Source organism: Lampris incognitus, chromosome 21, assembly GCF_029633865.1.
Source record: "Lampris incognitus isolate fLamInc1 chromosome 21, fLamInc1.hap2, whole genome shotgun sequence".
NCBI classification, from domain to species: domain Eukaryota; kingdom Metazoa; phylum Chordata; class Actinopteri; order Lampriformes; family Lampridae; genus Lampris; species Lampris incognitus.
The window spans coordinates 6,328,172-6,341,050 of record NC_079231.1 but is presented as its reverse complement, the minus strand read 5'-3'; the positions used below and the strand labels follow the sequence as shown (position 1 = coordinate 6,341,050).

Genomic DNA, 12,879 nt, shown 5'->3' with positions numbered 1-12,879 from the left:
TGAAACAGGATCAGGAGAGTTCAGGATTTTTTTCTGTGACCTTAGCAGGAAAACAGGCTGAGATGTAAAATGTGTGGTGACACACAACAGCTGACGGCAACGAACCTTGGGTCCAGGGAATCCCTCCCCGAGGGGTCCTTTCTCTCCTTGAACCCCCTGTGGCCCTTGAGGCCCCTAAAAAATGGCAAAAAAAGTGGTAAACATACAAAAAATGGGGAGAAATTTGATAAAACACACCAGTGAGGAAGACACTCTTCCTCACAAGGTCCCTGTGAACACTTTCTGAACTGAACAGAGTCTAGGAGAAGGGCGAAGCCCTACGTGTGGCCGTGGGAGCTGCTATACTCACTGGTGATCCCGGTTCCCCGAGACCCAGTGGTCCGGGAGGCCCCGGACGCCCCTGAATACCGACATCCCCCTGTTGGGTGGAGGGAAGAGGCAGGGTGAAGTGCAGCAGGTGGAAAATTACATTCTCATGACTTCATGCTGCAAAACAGCGGAACAGTAGGGTTCACCTTGGGTCCCGGAAGGCCAATCCCTGTTTCTCCTTGGATTCCAGGTGGCCCAGGAAGTCCCCGTTCCCCCTGTAAAAAGAAAAACAATATAAGACCAGATAGGCAACAGACACACAAACACACAAACACGCGCACACACACACTGGTTCCTTGTCTGGTCTGACGACCTAGACCAGCGCTCCTTCCGCTACACGGTGCTGCTGCATAATCTCCATTTTTTAAATTTCCTCTCAGCCTTGCCCTCCACTTCCTCCCCCAAGACACACACATCAACACATACATGCGCGTGCAAACATGCACGTGCACGCACGCGTGTCCGTGTGCGTGCACGTGCGCACAGGCATGCACACGAACAGGATATTAAAATTTTATGTATACACATAAAACCACTGACTATGCAAATATTTATATTTGGGGGCTGGTAGGACAAACTGGGGGGTGTCAGAAAAAAAAATCCCCCTCAGTCAAGACATTATCATAGAAGCCATAAATCACAGCAGGGGTATATGGAAAGAAGACCTTAGGCATGAAGAGGGCGTGCACCTGTTGTTAGGCGCATACTGATATTTTTCTCCCCTGCCCTTTCGGGCAAGCCGGGGCGAAGCTGAAAGGCAGACATTAGTCTGCCGTTCCGTCGATATAGGCCGGCAAACAATCAACACCAACATTCTTCCAAAACAATTAAGGAGGTACCACTTAGATGGGAGTGTGGGCCCGTGTCAGAATTGGCATTTATGACGTGTGTGTGTGTGTGGGGGGGGGGCTTTAACAGGGGGAGCAGACAAATGGGCCGACGGGATAATAACAGAGGACGCGCCTCCGAGGGGTCTCAAATATTCACCCGCTGATTGATAACACTTCACACGTACTCGAACAAAAGTGCAGTCCCCGGGAATCGCTGTGTCAGCTACAGGCCCGCTTGACATTCGTGGGGATGTTCAAGACAATGATTAATTGATTTAATCTCCACGCTTTTCAAATGCCACGTCCGTGAGCGCAATCTTTGGGAGGCTGCGGGGGGGGGGGGAGGGGGGGGAGAAGAAGAAGAAGAAAAAAAAAAGAAGCCTCCCTCTGTAGTGAATAAAGAAGATGTGCAGAATGTATTATTACGCATTTGAAAGTCTGAAAGTAATACGTCTCGTTTTTTTTTTTTCCCCCATCCTGCCACCTCTGGGGGTGACGAGGCGAATACGATTTCTTCCTGCTGAGGAATCCGCCGACACGGGCAGCCTTTCCCTCCGACGGCGAAAGACACCTAATTTGAACCGGACTCTTTCCTTTGGGCGGAAGGAGGACTTGTGAGTCGCACCGAGACCGAACGCACACAACCCCTTTCTGTCGCCGTGCATCTGGATGTGTGTGTGTGTGGGGGGGGGCTCGGCTTTGAGCGATCAGATGCATCTGATTTTTAAGAGCAGCAACTGTAGGGGCATCTGGGTAATGTGGCGGCCTATTCCGTTGCCTACCAACATGGGCGTCCCTACAGACACAATTGGCCGTGTCTGCGGGTGGGAAGGCGGACGTGGGTGTGTGTCCTGGTGGCTGCGCGAGCGCCTCCTCTGGTCGGTCGGGGGCACCTGTTTGGGGGGGAGGGGGAACTGGGGGGAATAGCGTGATCCTCCCACGTGCTAGGCCCCCTGGCGAAACTCCTCACTGTCAGGTAAGAAGAAGCGGCTGGCGACTCCACATGTATGGGAGGAGGCATGTGGTAGTCTGCAGCCCTCCCCGGATCGCCAGAGGGGGTGGAGCAGAGACCGGGGACAGCTTGGAAGAGTGGGGTAATTGGCCAAGTACAATTGGAAGAAAAAGGGGAAGAAAAAAAAAAGATGTCATTTAAGAAAAGGCATCATGACTGAGCAATGCTTACTTTTCTACCTATTGTACCTTCGGGGCCAATGTCTCCAGGTGGACCAGCTACACCCTGCATGGTGACAAAGTGCACACTGTTTAATAGTGGGAAGTACCAAATAGTGAAACTACACACTTTAATGGATGGTAAAAGTTAAGACGGATGTGCTTTACTTCACTCAGGAGAGAAGGTGAAACTTACCTGGAGCCCTCGGCTTCCTCGGGTGCCAGTCGGCCCCTCGGGACCCTGGGAACAGAAGATAACGTTGGTCAGTAGACGCATCATTTCCTGAGACCAGGCGTCCATTTGAGGAGAGACACAAGGGGGGGATGCCACCCGTCGCAGGGCGTCGTTATTATCCAGGACTTCTCAAGGACATTTTCCCTGACTTTTGCTTGGGTATAAATGACATCTATTGCTCATGGTAGGTCATATTGATCAGTACCAGCTGTCAGTGGAAGTCTCTGAATGGACCACGTAGCTTTTAGCTACTCACCGGGCATCCCGCCTAAACCTCCAACAGTGATGAGACATCCAAATGTGGCTAAAAATGTGCAATCTCAGCTAAAAACTGCACTATGAATATCCAATCTCAGAGGGTAAAAGCACAATTTTAGGACCTAACTTGACAGTTTTCCGGAACGTCAACAAAAATCTGGGGACATTGGATCACTCATCATTTTCCAGGTGATTTCCATGGAAAATGAGTCAACACATTTCCAGGTTTCTCAGGACGTTTGGGTTGCCCTGTTAAAAAAAAAAAAAAAAAAGGCCAAAAACCACCATTTGTAAAACTACCATCCCCCTTCCATCCCCTCTGGGTTAGAATGGCACAGTGTCATATATCTTCATCAAGCCAAGTCATTACTGCATATAAACAAATCTGTCATCGATATCTCAGTTCTATCTGTGTTGGTAACTTGCACACCGGTGGCTTTGCCCTTTGCTGCGTCGGGACTTCTCTCTATCACCAAATCCGAAAGCTCTCAGGTAGTTGTGCCTTGTCCACACGTACACGGGTATTTTTAAAAAAAACGTGGGTTTTCCTCCTTCAATCTTAAAAAAAATAAATAAAAAAATATCGTCCACACCAACACTGTTTAAAAAAAACCTCTTCGTCCAAATGAAAACACGTGCAGGGCGTCCGGGTAGCATAGCCGTCTATTTTGGTGCCTGCCAACATGGGGGATCAGCGGTTCGAATCCCCGTGTTACCTCCGGCTTGGTCGGGCGTCCCTACAGATGCAACTGACTGTGAGGGGGGGGGGGGGGTATGTGTCCTGGCCACTGCACTAGCGCCTCCTCTGGTGGGTCGTGGCGCCTGCTCAGGAGGGAGGGGGAACTGGGGGGAATAGCGTGATCCTCCCACGCGCTACGTCCCCCTGGTGAAACTCCTCGCTGTCAGGTGAAAAGAAGCGGCTGGCGACTCCACATGTATGGGAGGAGGCATGTGGTAGTCTGCAGCCCTCCCCGGATCGGCAGAGGGGGGCGGAGCGGAGACCGGGACGACTCGGAAGAGTGGGCGATATAACTCTAACCCTAAAACCGCGTCGGCCAATTGGAAGCTTGGAAAAAAAAAGCTAAAAAGCCAAAAATTCCGTTTTCCCCTGTCTACACAACAACACTGAAAATGGGAGTTTCTGAAAATCTCCACCCGGGAAGGAGTTTTCCAAAAGGCCCGCTCTCCCTGACCTGGCACACAGTTTGCGTGTGGACGAAAGGCCGAAACGCGTGGAAAGAGCTATTTTCAAAAATACCCGTGCACGTGTGGACGAGGCACTGGTGCAAGAAAACCTGTCAGATGAATCGCCGACTGCCTAGCGAGACGCGGCCAAGGCTGACAGTTCACCGACACGTCCCGTCTCCATGTCCACTGCGGCCGAACACTCGGGCCTGGCGGCGTTTGTGTTGGAGTCAGCGGTGAAGTGGAGAACCGACAGGTGGGCTATCCGTGATGACCGCACGGCTCGTTTGGACCGTCAGCAAAATTGCATCAGCTCGCTTGATATAGACCAGTGTTTCTCAACCGGGGGTCCGCGGACCCCTAGTGGTCCGTGGTGTAATTGCAAGGGGTCCGTGAAAATAAAATATCTTTAAAAAAAAGATCCTATGACATTTATAGAAATAGGATTGTTTTACTCAAATGTGACCGAGACCTTTATCTACCTAAACTATAAAGGGTAACGGGACTTTTTTCTCTAATTACATCTGTTTCACAAGTGTAATTTGTTGTATTTTAATAAGAGATCTCGCTCCCGTTTGCATTGTTAAAAGTCACTGCATAAAAATTCTGTTGTTACATATATCTGAAAGTTACTGAATACATATTCTGTTTTGTTACATATATCTGAAAGTTACTGAATACATATTCTGTTTCGTTACATATATCTGAAAGTTACTGAATACATATTCTGTTTTGTTACATATATCTGAAAGTTACTGAATACATATTCTGTTTCGTTACATATATCTGAAAGTTACTGAATACATATTCTGTTTTGTTACATATATCCGAAAGTTACTGAATACATATTCTGTTTAGTTACATATATCTGAAAGTTACTGAATACATATTCTGTTTCGTTACATATATCTGAAAGTTACTGAATACATATTCTGTTTAGTTACATATATCTGAAAGTTACTGAATACATATTCTGTTTTGTTACATATATCTGAAAGTTACTGAATACATATTCTGTTTTGTTACATATATCTGAAAGTTACTGAATACATATTCTGTTTTGTTACATATATCTGAAAGTTACTGCATAAGAATTCTGTTTTGTTACATATATCTGAAAGTTACTGCATAAGAATTCTGTTTTGTTAACTATATCTAAGTTACAACTGAAAGCTCTTATTTTTGCCCCAAAGAGTGAATAAATGCTATAATGCCATTTAAAATGCAGTTTCTACTGTTTCTATCAAATTGCAACCCCCCTCCCCCAAGATCGGGTGGAGGGGTCCTCAGGGTAGATCAGAAATACGCAGGGGGTCCAGGACCCCAAAAAGGTTGAGAACCACTGATATAGACGACATGACGGAGGGGGCAGAGCTGAAGGAGATTTTCCTCTACTTCAATCCTGGATCATCACATAATTGGGAGAGAAAAACACGTCTGGCTTGAAACCGCCGAAAGAAAAGCAACGGGACAACGTACCCGGTCTCCCTTTATTCCCGGTGTGCCGCATTCTCCTCGCTCCCCCTGGTAGGAAACGGAAAAAGAAAGGTGAGCTTTGTGTTGCAGGCAAAACAAACACACACGCCCTCTGCAAAGTTTACTGTGCACATTCTGATCTTTCGATACGAAATGGAATCCATGGCACATTTGTCAATCAGTAACACACAATCTGCACGTCTATGCTCCATTATTATGTTGTGACTTGGAATAACTGGTCTGAAAGCTCCAGGTTACAGAAATCTCAACCACAACCACATGTTTGTTGTTTGGGGTTATTTCCTTCCCAATCTCACAGCAATGACAACATGTTTTGGATATGTATTCCTCCCCAAGACACCCCCTCCCCCCTTTTCTCCCCATATAAACACTGGCGGGTATAAGTATTCATACAGTATCTTCTCTACATAAGGATTCATACAGTACCTTCTCTAAGTATTCATACAGTACCTTCTCTACATCAGGATTCATACAGTACCTTCTCTACATAAGGATTCATACAGTACCTTCTCTACATAAGTATTCATACAGTATCTTCTCTACATAAGGATTCATACAGTACCTTCTCTACATAAGGATTCATACAGTACCTTCTCTACATAAGTATTCATACAGTACCTTCTCTACATCAGGATTCATACAGTACCTTCTCTACATAAGGATTCATACAGTATCTTCTCTACATAAGGATTCATACAGTACCTTCTCTACATAAGTATTCATACAGTACCTTCTCTACATAAGGATTCATACAGTACCTTCTCTACATAAGGATTCATATAGTATCTTCTCTACATAAGGATTCATACAGTACCTTCTCTACATAAGGATTCATACAGTATCTTCTCTACATAAGGATTCATACAGTACCTTCTCTACATAAGTATTCATACAGTATCTTTTATACATAAGTATTCATACAGTACGTTCTCTACATAAGTATTCATACAGTACCTTCTCGCCTTTGTAGCCCGGCTTCCCCTGTGTGTACACAACAGTCTCATTAAGACACGAGAAGACAGACGACAGCAGAACCACACAGCAGCCATTCCCTCACATCACTTCTCAGCAATGAGTCACAGTAAAGTTGACACAACTAGCGACATTTCAGCGGTTGTTAATCTCATCTGTTGACACTGTTCAGACTTAGCACTTCACTCCGTGTAACGGGTGCGGCCGACTGTTTCCAGATACTCAGTAAGATCACTGGATACTGACCTCTCCTCCTTCTCGGCCCGGAAGTCCGCTGAGCCCGCTCTCCCCCTAGGACACAAGGTGAGGTTTACTCAACATGTTCCAGAAAGCTCAACACTCTCGCTTTGCCGGGGCCTGTCCGACTGTTTAGCTGAGCCCTGCTGAGGTGGTGTGCTTGTATTGTGTATTTTGCATTTTATGACAAGTTGTTAAGTAAATTAATTGATAACTAAGGAAGAAGAAAGTCACTTTATTTGTCATTGTACAGGTTACAGTGAAATGTGTTCTCTGCATTTAACCCATCCTACTGTATAGGAGCAGTGGGCAGCCGCAGCACTGGGGGGACCAACTCCAGTTCTGCTTTCCATTGCCTTGCTCAGGGGCACAGGCAGCAGTATCAACCCTAACATGTATGTCTTTTTGATGGTGGGAGGAAACCCATGCAGACACGGGGAGAACATGCAAACTCCACACAGAAAGGACCCGGGACGGCCTGGGGTTCAAACCCAGGACCTTCCCGCTGTGAGGCAGGGGTGCTAACCGCTAGGCCACCGTGCCACCTTTTATTTTTTTTTGAGAGAAAGAATTATTAATTGTTAATTATTAAGCATCAAAGACTGGTCAGTACCTTCTGTCCTTTCTGACCAGGGCTTCCATCCTCACCAGGTCGACCTTTCTTGCCCTGTGAAAGAAGACCATGGGGACCAACAGAATGGCATTATGCTATAGATTGAAGGAAATTTGTGAGCGTTTGTGTGTACAGATAGACAAAATAACTCCAAATTGTTGTTTGCGTTTGTGTGTGTTTGCGTGTGCATGCACGTGTGACAATGCAGCAGTGATTTCTATACCATCTCAACAACGTATCTGTTATATTTGCATGAGGAACACATATTTGAATGTGTGCATGTGCATGTGAATATGTCATTTTGTTATTTTTCCTATGCTTGTTTTCAACATTATATTACTAAGCCTGCTTGTATACAGAGTTCTCTCTCCCACATTATATATATATATATATATATATATATATACAGCGGGGTTTTTTTGGGGTTTTTTTTTCAGAAACCGTCAGTGGTGTTGATGAAAGTGCTCAACAAATGAGGAGCGGAATATTGAGATAGATGTAGGAAAAATGTAGTATATGTTTACATCTTTGTCGGCATGCAGCACTTGTGTCGGTGTGCGCCTGCAGTTCATAACGTGAGGAACAGATTTCGTTGGGGACCGTTGCGTTTATGGGGCTAATTACTGCCCTGTGGAAGTACATCAAAGCAAAGCCACTGTGGCAAATTGTGTCGCAACCGCTTCATGTAACAAAAGAATGGCTCACATCAGAAAATGGCTCTGGAAAAATCCAGACTGTGCTGCACGCGACGACACGGCTATCTGATACCGTTGTGTCCTCAAACAATTCCCGGCGACCAAATTCTTTTGACGGACACCACTCTATCGCCGGTTTGGGCCTTGGCATTTTCTATACTTTCACTGCTCCGGGGAACGAGAGCGTCTCAAACCACACGATGTACCGAACCCCCCCCCCCACCCCACCCCCCCCAGCTCCCCAAAACCCCGTAATTGCCTACACTGTTAGCATCAAGGGCGCCATTGTCAGCAGCATTATACTCTGCCCTGCTTCAAAGGAGCCAATTTGGGGGTAAATTGTCCATTAGGGGCAACAGACGGATTCATGTGGTTTATAAAACGAGATGTGATCTCGTTAGGAGAGGAAGGCAGAAAGTTGGTAGGAGATACTTACAGCAGGGCCGGTGGGTCCCCGCTCACCCTTGTCACATGCACACTTACTCAGGGCCAGGGGGCACTGGAGACACAAGGGTGGAAAAATACAAAATAAAACAGAAAAACGGAGTCAGGGAGGCTGTTGAGAAACACTGCGGGCGATAGTCTGAGAAATGTGTGAAAAACAGACTCACCCCCTCATCTGCCAGCTGGGTCTGTGGGATGAAAAGCAGACAAGAGAGTCAAGATGCCGCCAGCATAAGAAATTACTCAAAATGTTGCATTCATGGAGGACCTGACAGGCTTCCCGTGAAGTCTCAATACAGCGAGTTGGTTTATTTTGTCACAGTCTATAACCACTAGTGCTTTATGTCTCGCATACAGCAGTCTATTGTTTTCCATCAGAGAAAAAAAAAAGTTGTGCCTCATTTCACCTGTTTGACGTGAAAAGGACTACTAGTTGAAGTGAGTCATGGGACAAAAGCCAAATCTAAAATGCTGGATTTCTCAAATGCACGCCTTCTCGATTTGTGTACCTAAAATCTGACAATTACGCCGTTGTGCAAAGTTATAAACAACACCCTTTTAAACTCTTCCAGGCCTGGCCAGGGCTCCCTTTTGTCAAATTGCTCGCATCCTCCTGCACCTGATTCTTGCGGGCGAGGCTTTGATGGACTCACATCCTAGACTTCCTCTTGTAACAGATGCTCATATCTTGCCGGAGCCGTTTTTCACCCCACATATTACTTTACTCTTTTAACATGAGAGCCAGCTTCAGCTGCCACACAATGGGGGACAACAGAAAATACCATCGGGATTAGACGCAAACCACATGCATTGGTCAATAAAAAGGCCTCCCGAAGCATCCACGGGGTATATTTCCACAGTGCTGGGGGGGGGGGGGGGCAGTGAAGGCAATACTAGACGGTCTGTTCATCCTTACCGCAAGGGGCAACTCAGTTGAACCCGGAGACTCAAGCATACCAGAGATAAAAGGCAGACTCTGAGCCGGGACAGACTACACATGCTTATGACATACAGATGCTGCCTCCACAAAGGCCCATGAGGACTCAGTCTTACTCTACAGTGGGTGCTACCGGGTGGTTGCGTGCGATCACAGACAAGACTGCAGGACGCGGGCAGTTGGGCCGAACGCGAGGCGAGACCGAAAACCAGAACCGGTGCTCGCCGTAAAGCGGTGGATCCACAGAGCGTGTTTTCTTCATCGTGCGCTGATGTCCGCCACCTGCATCAACAGCCCGCCTGAGGCTGGATTGGTGTGCATGAAGCCGGTTTAGCTATGCGGCGTGCATGTATGATCTTGTTAGGTTCCTTCTCCCTTTGCACTGCATTTTTCCAACAAAGACTTTTAATGTGGAGCAGATGTTGCTGTCTGCAGATCTAAAAACTCCCGGGGTTTTTTTCCCCGCCAAAATGTTGCAGCGAAACACATGCTCTAATTGCCCGAGTGCGAATACGTCCAATTGTTTATGAAACTACGCCAGTCGGTGAAATCAAGAACACAAGAAAATACTTGGGGGGGGGGGGAGGCGAAGGACCTGAAAATTAACCTCGGCCATTGACGTAAACCTTGATAATTTACTCCTTTCTTTGCTAATTCCAGAGAAGATCAGTGAAAAGGATTTTCATTTTACATTCCTCTTCTGCACGATGACAGAGGAAGTGAGGAACCTGCTGCCATGGTAACAGTTGGCAGGTGAACATTAGGGATGCAATAACCCAAGAGCAGTGGGAGGTGTCGAAGACATCACAGAGAGAAAGTAGTGAGCTGCTTGGGAGTCAAAGTCACTATCGTTTGACTCATCTGGCTGAAGTCTGTCTGTTTTTTTGGCATTTTTAAAGCTTCCATCTGTCATTTCATTTTTTTTTTGCTCGCTGGCAACACGCAATTATACAGCATGCTTGCAGTCTCAAAAAATGTTACAGGTTAATTATGTGCTAAATGTAGGAACCTTCCAGCGAGCATGGAAACAGCGAGTCGCAACAAACTTCCATGTGAGGGGAAGAGTCGCTCGCAACGAAAATAGGACGCAGGAAATGCTGTCAAGCTCAGCCACACACTACGTGGAGGCCGTCGCCCTCATATAACTTGAATGAAGTAGAAAACCTGATCCTGAATGGCTGCCAAGCGTTGATTTCCCCATGTAAAATGTCTGCATAAGCGTCATACAAATTAAAGGAAGGTTTTTTATTTTACTCACAATCTCTTTGATGACCTTGTCGACGATGCCTCTGTCCTGCAGGTTATGGAGGAAGCGTGAGGCCGGCGAGCTCGCAATCAGCCGCAGCTGGGCTATGTTGGCGGGCTCATTGGCTTCCGGTGTGATGCCTATGGCAAAAAAACGGACCCCCTGGTTCTTTGCGTCGGCCAAGGCCGAAAAGATATCTGGGTTCCTGGGGTGGGATATGCCATCGTACAGCAGAACGGCCACTTTGATGCTTCTGGTTGCCGACTCCTCCAGGTAGATGCGGGTCAGGTTGGTGATGGCGTAGGTGGTGTAGGTGCCGTGACCGATGTAGACGATGGGAGCGATCCGGGCCTTGAAGTCGTCCACGCCCCTCCACTGTTTGAAGGTCTGCTCGATGATGACATGGCTGCTGTACTGCAGGAGGGCGGCGCGCGAGCTGAGGCCGCGGCCCGTCTGCAGGCGGAGGCCCTGAAGCCGGTCGACCACGTCTGAGGCGAACCGCTTCTCCTGGGCATGGTTGTCTTTGGCACTCTCTGAGCTGTCAATCAGGAAGGCTATCTCCACGCCGCAGTCTTCATTGATGAGGGCTGAAAAAGAAGATGAGTTATCCATGAGAATTTGCCTGGAACTATGTTATTACTAATTCATAACTTACAGGCACTTTCCTCTACCCCTTAGTTCGAGGTTTGGTTTAGTACATGAATTTAGGGGCAAGAATCCCTTCTGGAGCCCTGGATACACAAACATTTTGGATTACCTACAGCCATGAAAATGATGATACATGGAATTAATCAGGATTCAGGAAAAAATGTAATGTCATTTCATTCATGTACACAAAATAAATGACATTTTGTCACTGTCCAGAGAACAACCACCAGCCAGGATGACTGTCGGAACTGCCAGTCTGCATGGGCTAGCGGTTAGCTTAGCCTGCCCCGCTTCCGCATCCTTGCCAACCGCCCTTAGCGTTTCCTCTTCGGGAGCCGCTCCGGGCAGGGCTGTGGTCCTTGGGCCCACCGCAGACCAAGCTCTCCCAGCCAGACACCTCTCCCGCACTCCACATGATGATACAAAATGCAGACCCAGACAAAAACACTGCACAGTCGACACTAGGCGAGGCCGCCGCCAGACTGCCCTCGGCGTTTCCTCTCAGGCGCAGCTCCAGGCAGGGCCGTGGTCTCTGGGCCCACAGGACGCAGCAGACCAAGCTCTCTCAGCCATTTAAAAAAAAAAAAATTCACACGATGACACAAACTTAGACACAGACATAGATGTGGACAAAGACACCGCATAGTTGGTACTGGGTGAGGCCGCCACAAACGTGAGTGTGCGCTGCCGCCTTCCCACACCGGAAGGTGTGGAAGGTAACACGTTGTCATTGCGAACTGATTTGTATCATTGGACATGAACTGTCATTGAATAAGTCAAGACCAAGGCAGAGATCCAGAAAATGCTATGGAAGATAACTCCTCATTCTGTCTTTAGCCTTAGTAGCTAGCAAGCTAGGGGTCGTGACCTTTTCAAAGCGAGAGCTTATTGGACATGATTTTCATGTCCAACTGAAAATGGATATGTCAATCTGATCAAAACTCAAGAGGGTTTTTGTAGGTCACCCGCTCACTTTAATGTAGATAGACATAAAAAAATAGGTAAGTCTAGGAGAAAAGTAAAAGGCCTTCCTCAAAAATATAAGTTTTTTCGGGTTGATTTATCGACCAAGATGTGGGTCGGCGAGGTTTGGACCGATGCCATTTCATCTGCTTTAAAAAGCAGAGATAGCTCCGTGAATCTGACGTCCAACAATGCACGGAAATAAAAATGACTTAACCTTCTGCAACAACCCTCAGCAATTTGAGGAGGTGCTCGGATTTAACACAGGGCGGAGATAAATCACATTTTAATCACATGGGAATATATCACAAAGAGAATGCACCCGGGGATACAAAATCCTCACGGAATAAAACTCCTGGGTAACGGGGCACAAAACGGTCACACGGGAGATGAATGGCTCTGACAAACCTGGGAGACATGACCAATCCGTACGGATTACACCCTGAGGCAACGTCCTTGCTGAGTGTCACATTGCAAAAAAAAATTTTAACCCCTAGCAGATCATTTATTTTCCAGTCATGGAGATATTTCTAGTGTTTCTAAAATGAAAACACAACCCAAACATTGCATACATTCCACA

General features: G+C 47.0%; 1 protein-coding gene across 1 annotated transcript in view; it reads right to left on the bottom strand.

The window, feature by feature from the left end:
* Nucleotides 1-12,879, bottom strand: part of LOC130131783 (collagen alpha-1(XXVIII) chain-like) — a 35,933-nt gene that overhangs the window by 21,121 nt on the left and 1,933 nt on the right. Inside the window, exons 3-14 of the mRNA XM_056301564.1 lie at nucleotides 10,701-11,275; nucleotides 8,673-8,693; nucleotides 8,498-8,560; nucleotides 7,367-7,420; nucleotides 6,763-6,807; nucleotides 6,499-6,525; nucleotides 5,527-5,571; nucleotides 2,566-2,610; nucleotides 2,383-2,436; nucleotides 516-584; nucleotides 350-418; nucleotides 106-174 (exon numbers count right to left, since the gene is read on the bottom strand). Coding sequence (XP_056157539.1) covers nucleotides 106-174; nucleotides 350-418; nucleotides 516-584; nucleotides 2,383-2,436; nucleotides 2,566-2,610; nucleotides 5,527-5,571; nucleotides 6,499-6,525; nucleotides 6,763-6,807; nucleotides 7,367-7,420; nucleotides 8,498-8,560; nucleotides 8,673-8,693; nucleotides 10,701-11,275 — 1,136 coding nt within the window. The remainder of the gene's footprint in view (nucleotides 1-105; nucleotides 175-349; nucleotides 419-515; nucleotides 585-2,382; nucleotides 2,437-2,565; nucleotides 2,611-5,526; nucleotides 5,572-6,498; nucleotides 6,526-6,762; nucleotides 6,808-7,366; nucleotides 7,421-8,497; nucleotides 8,561-8,672; nucleotides 8,694-10,700; nucleotides 11,276-12,879) is intronic.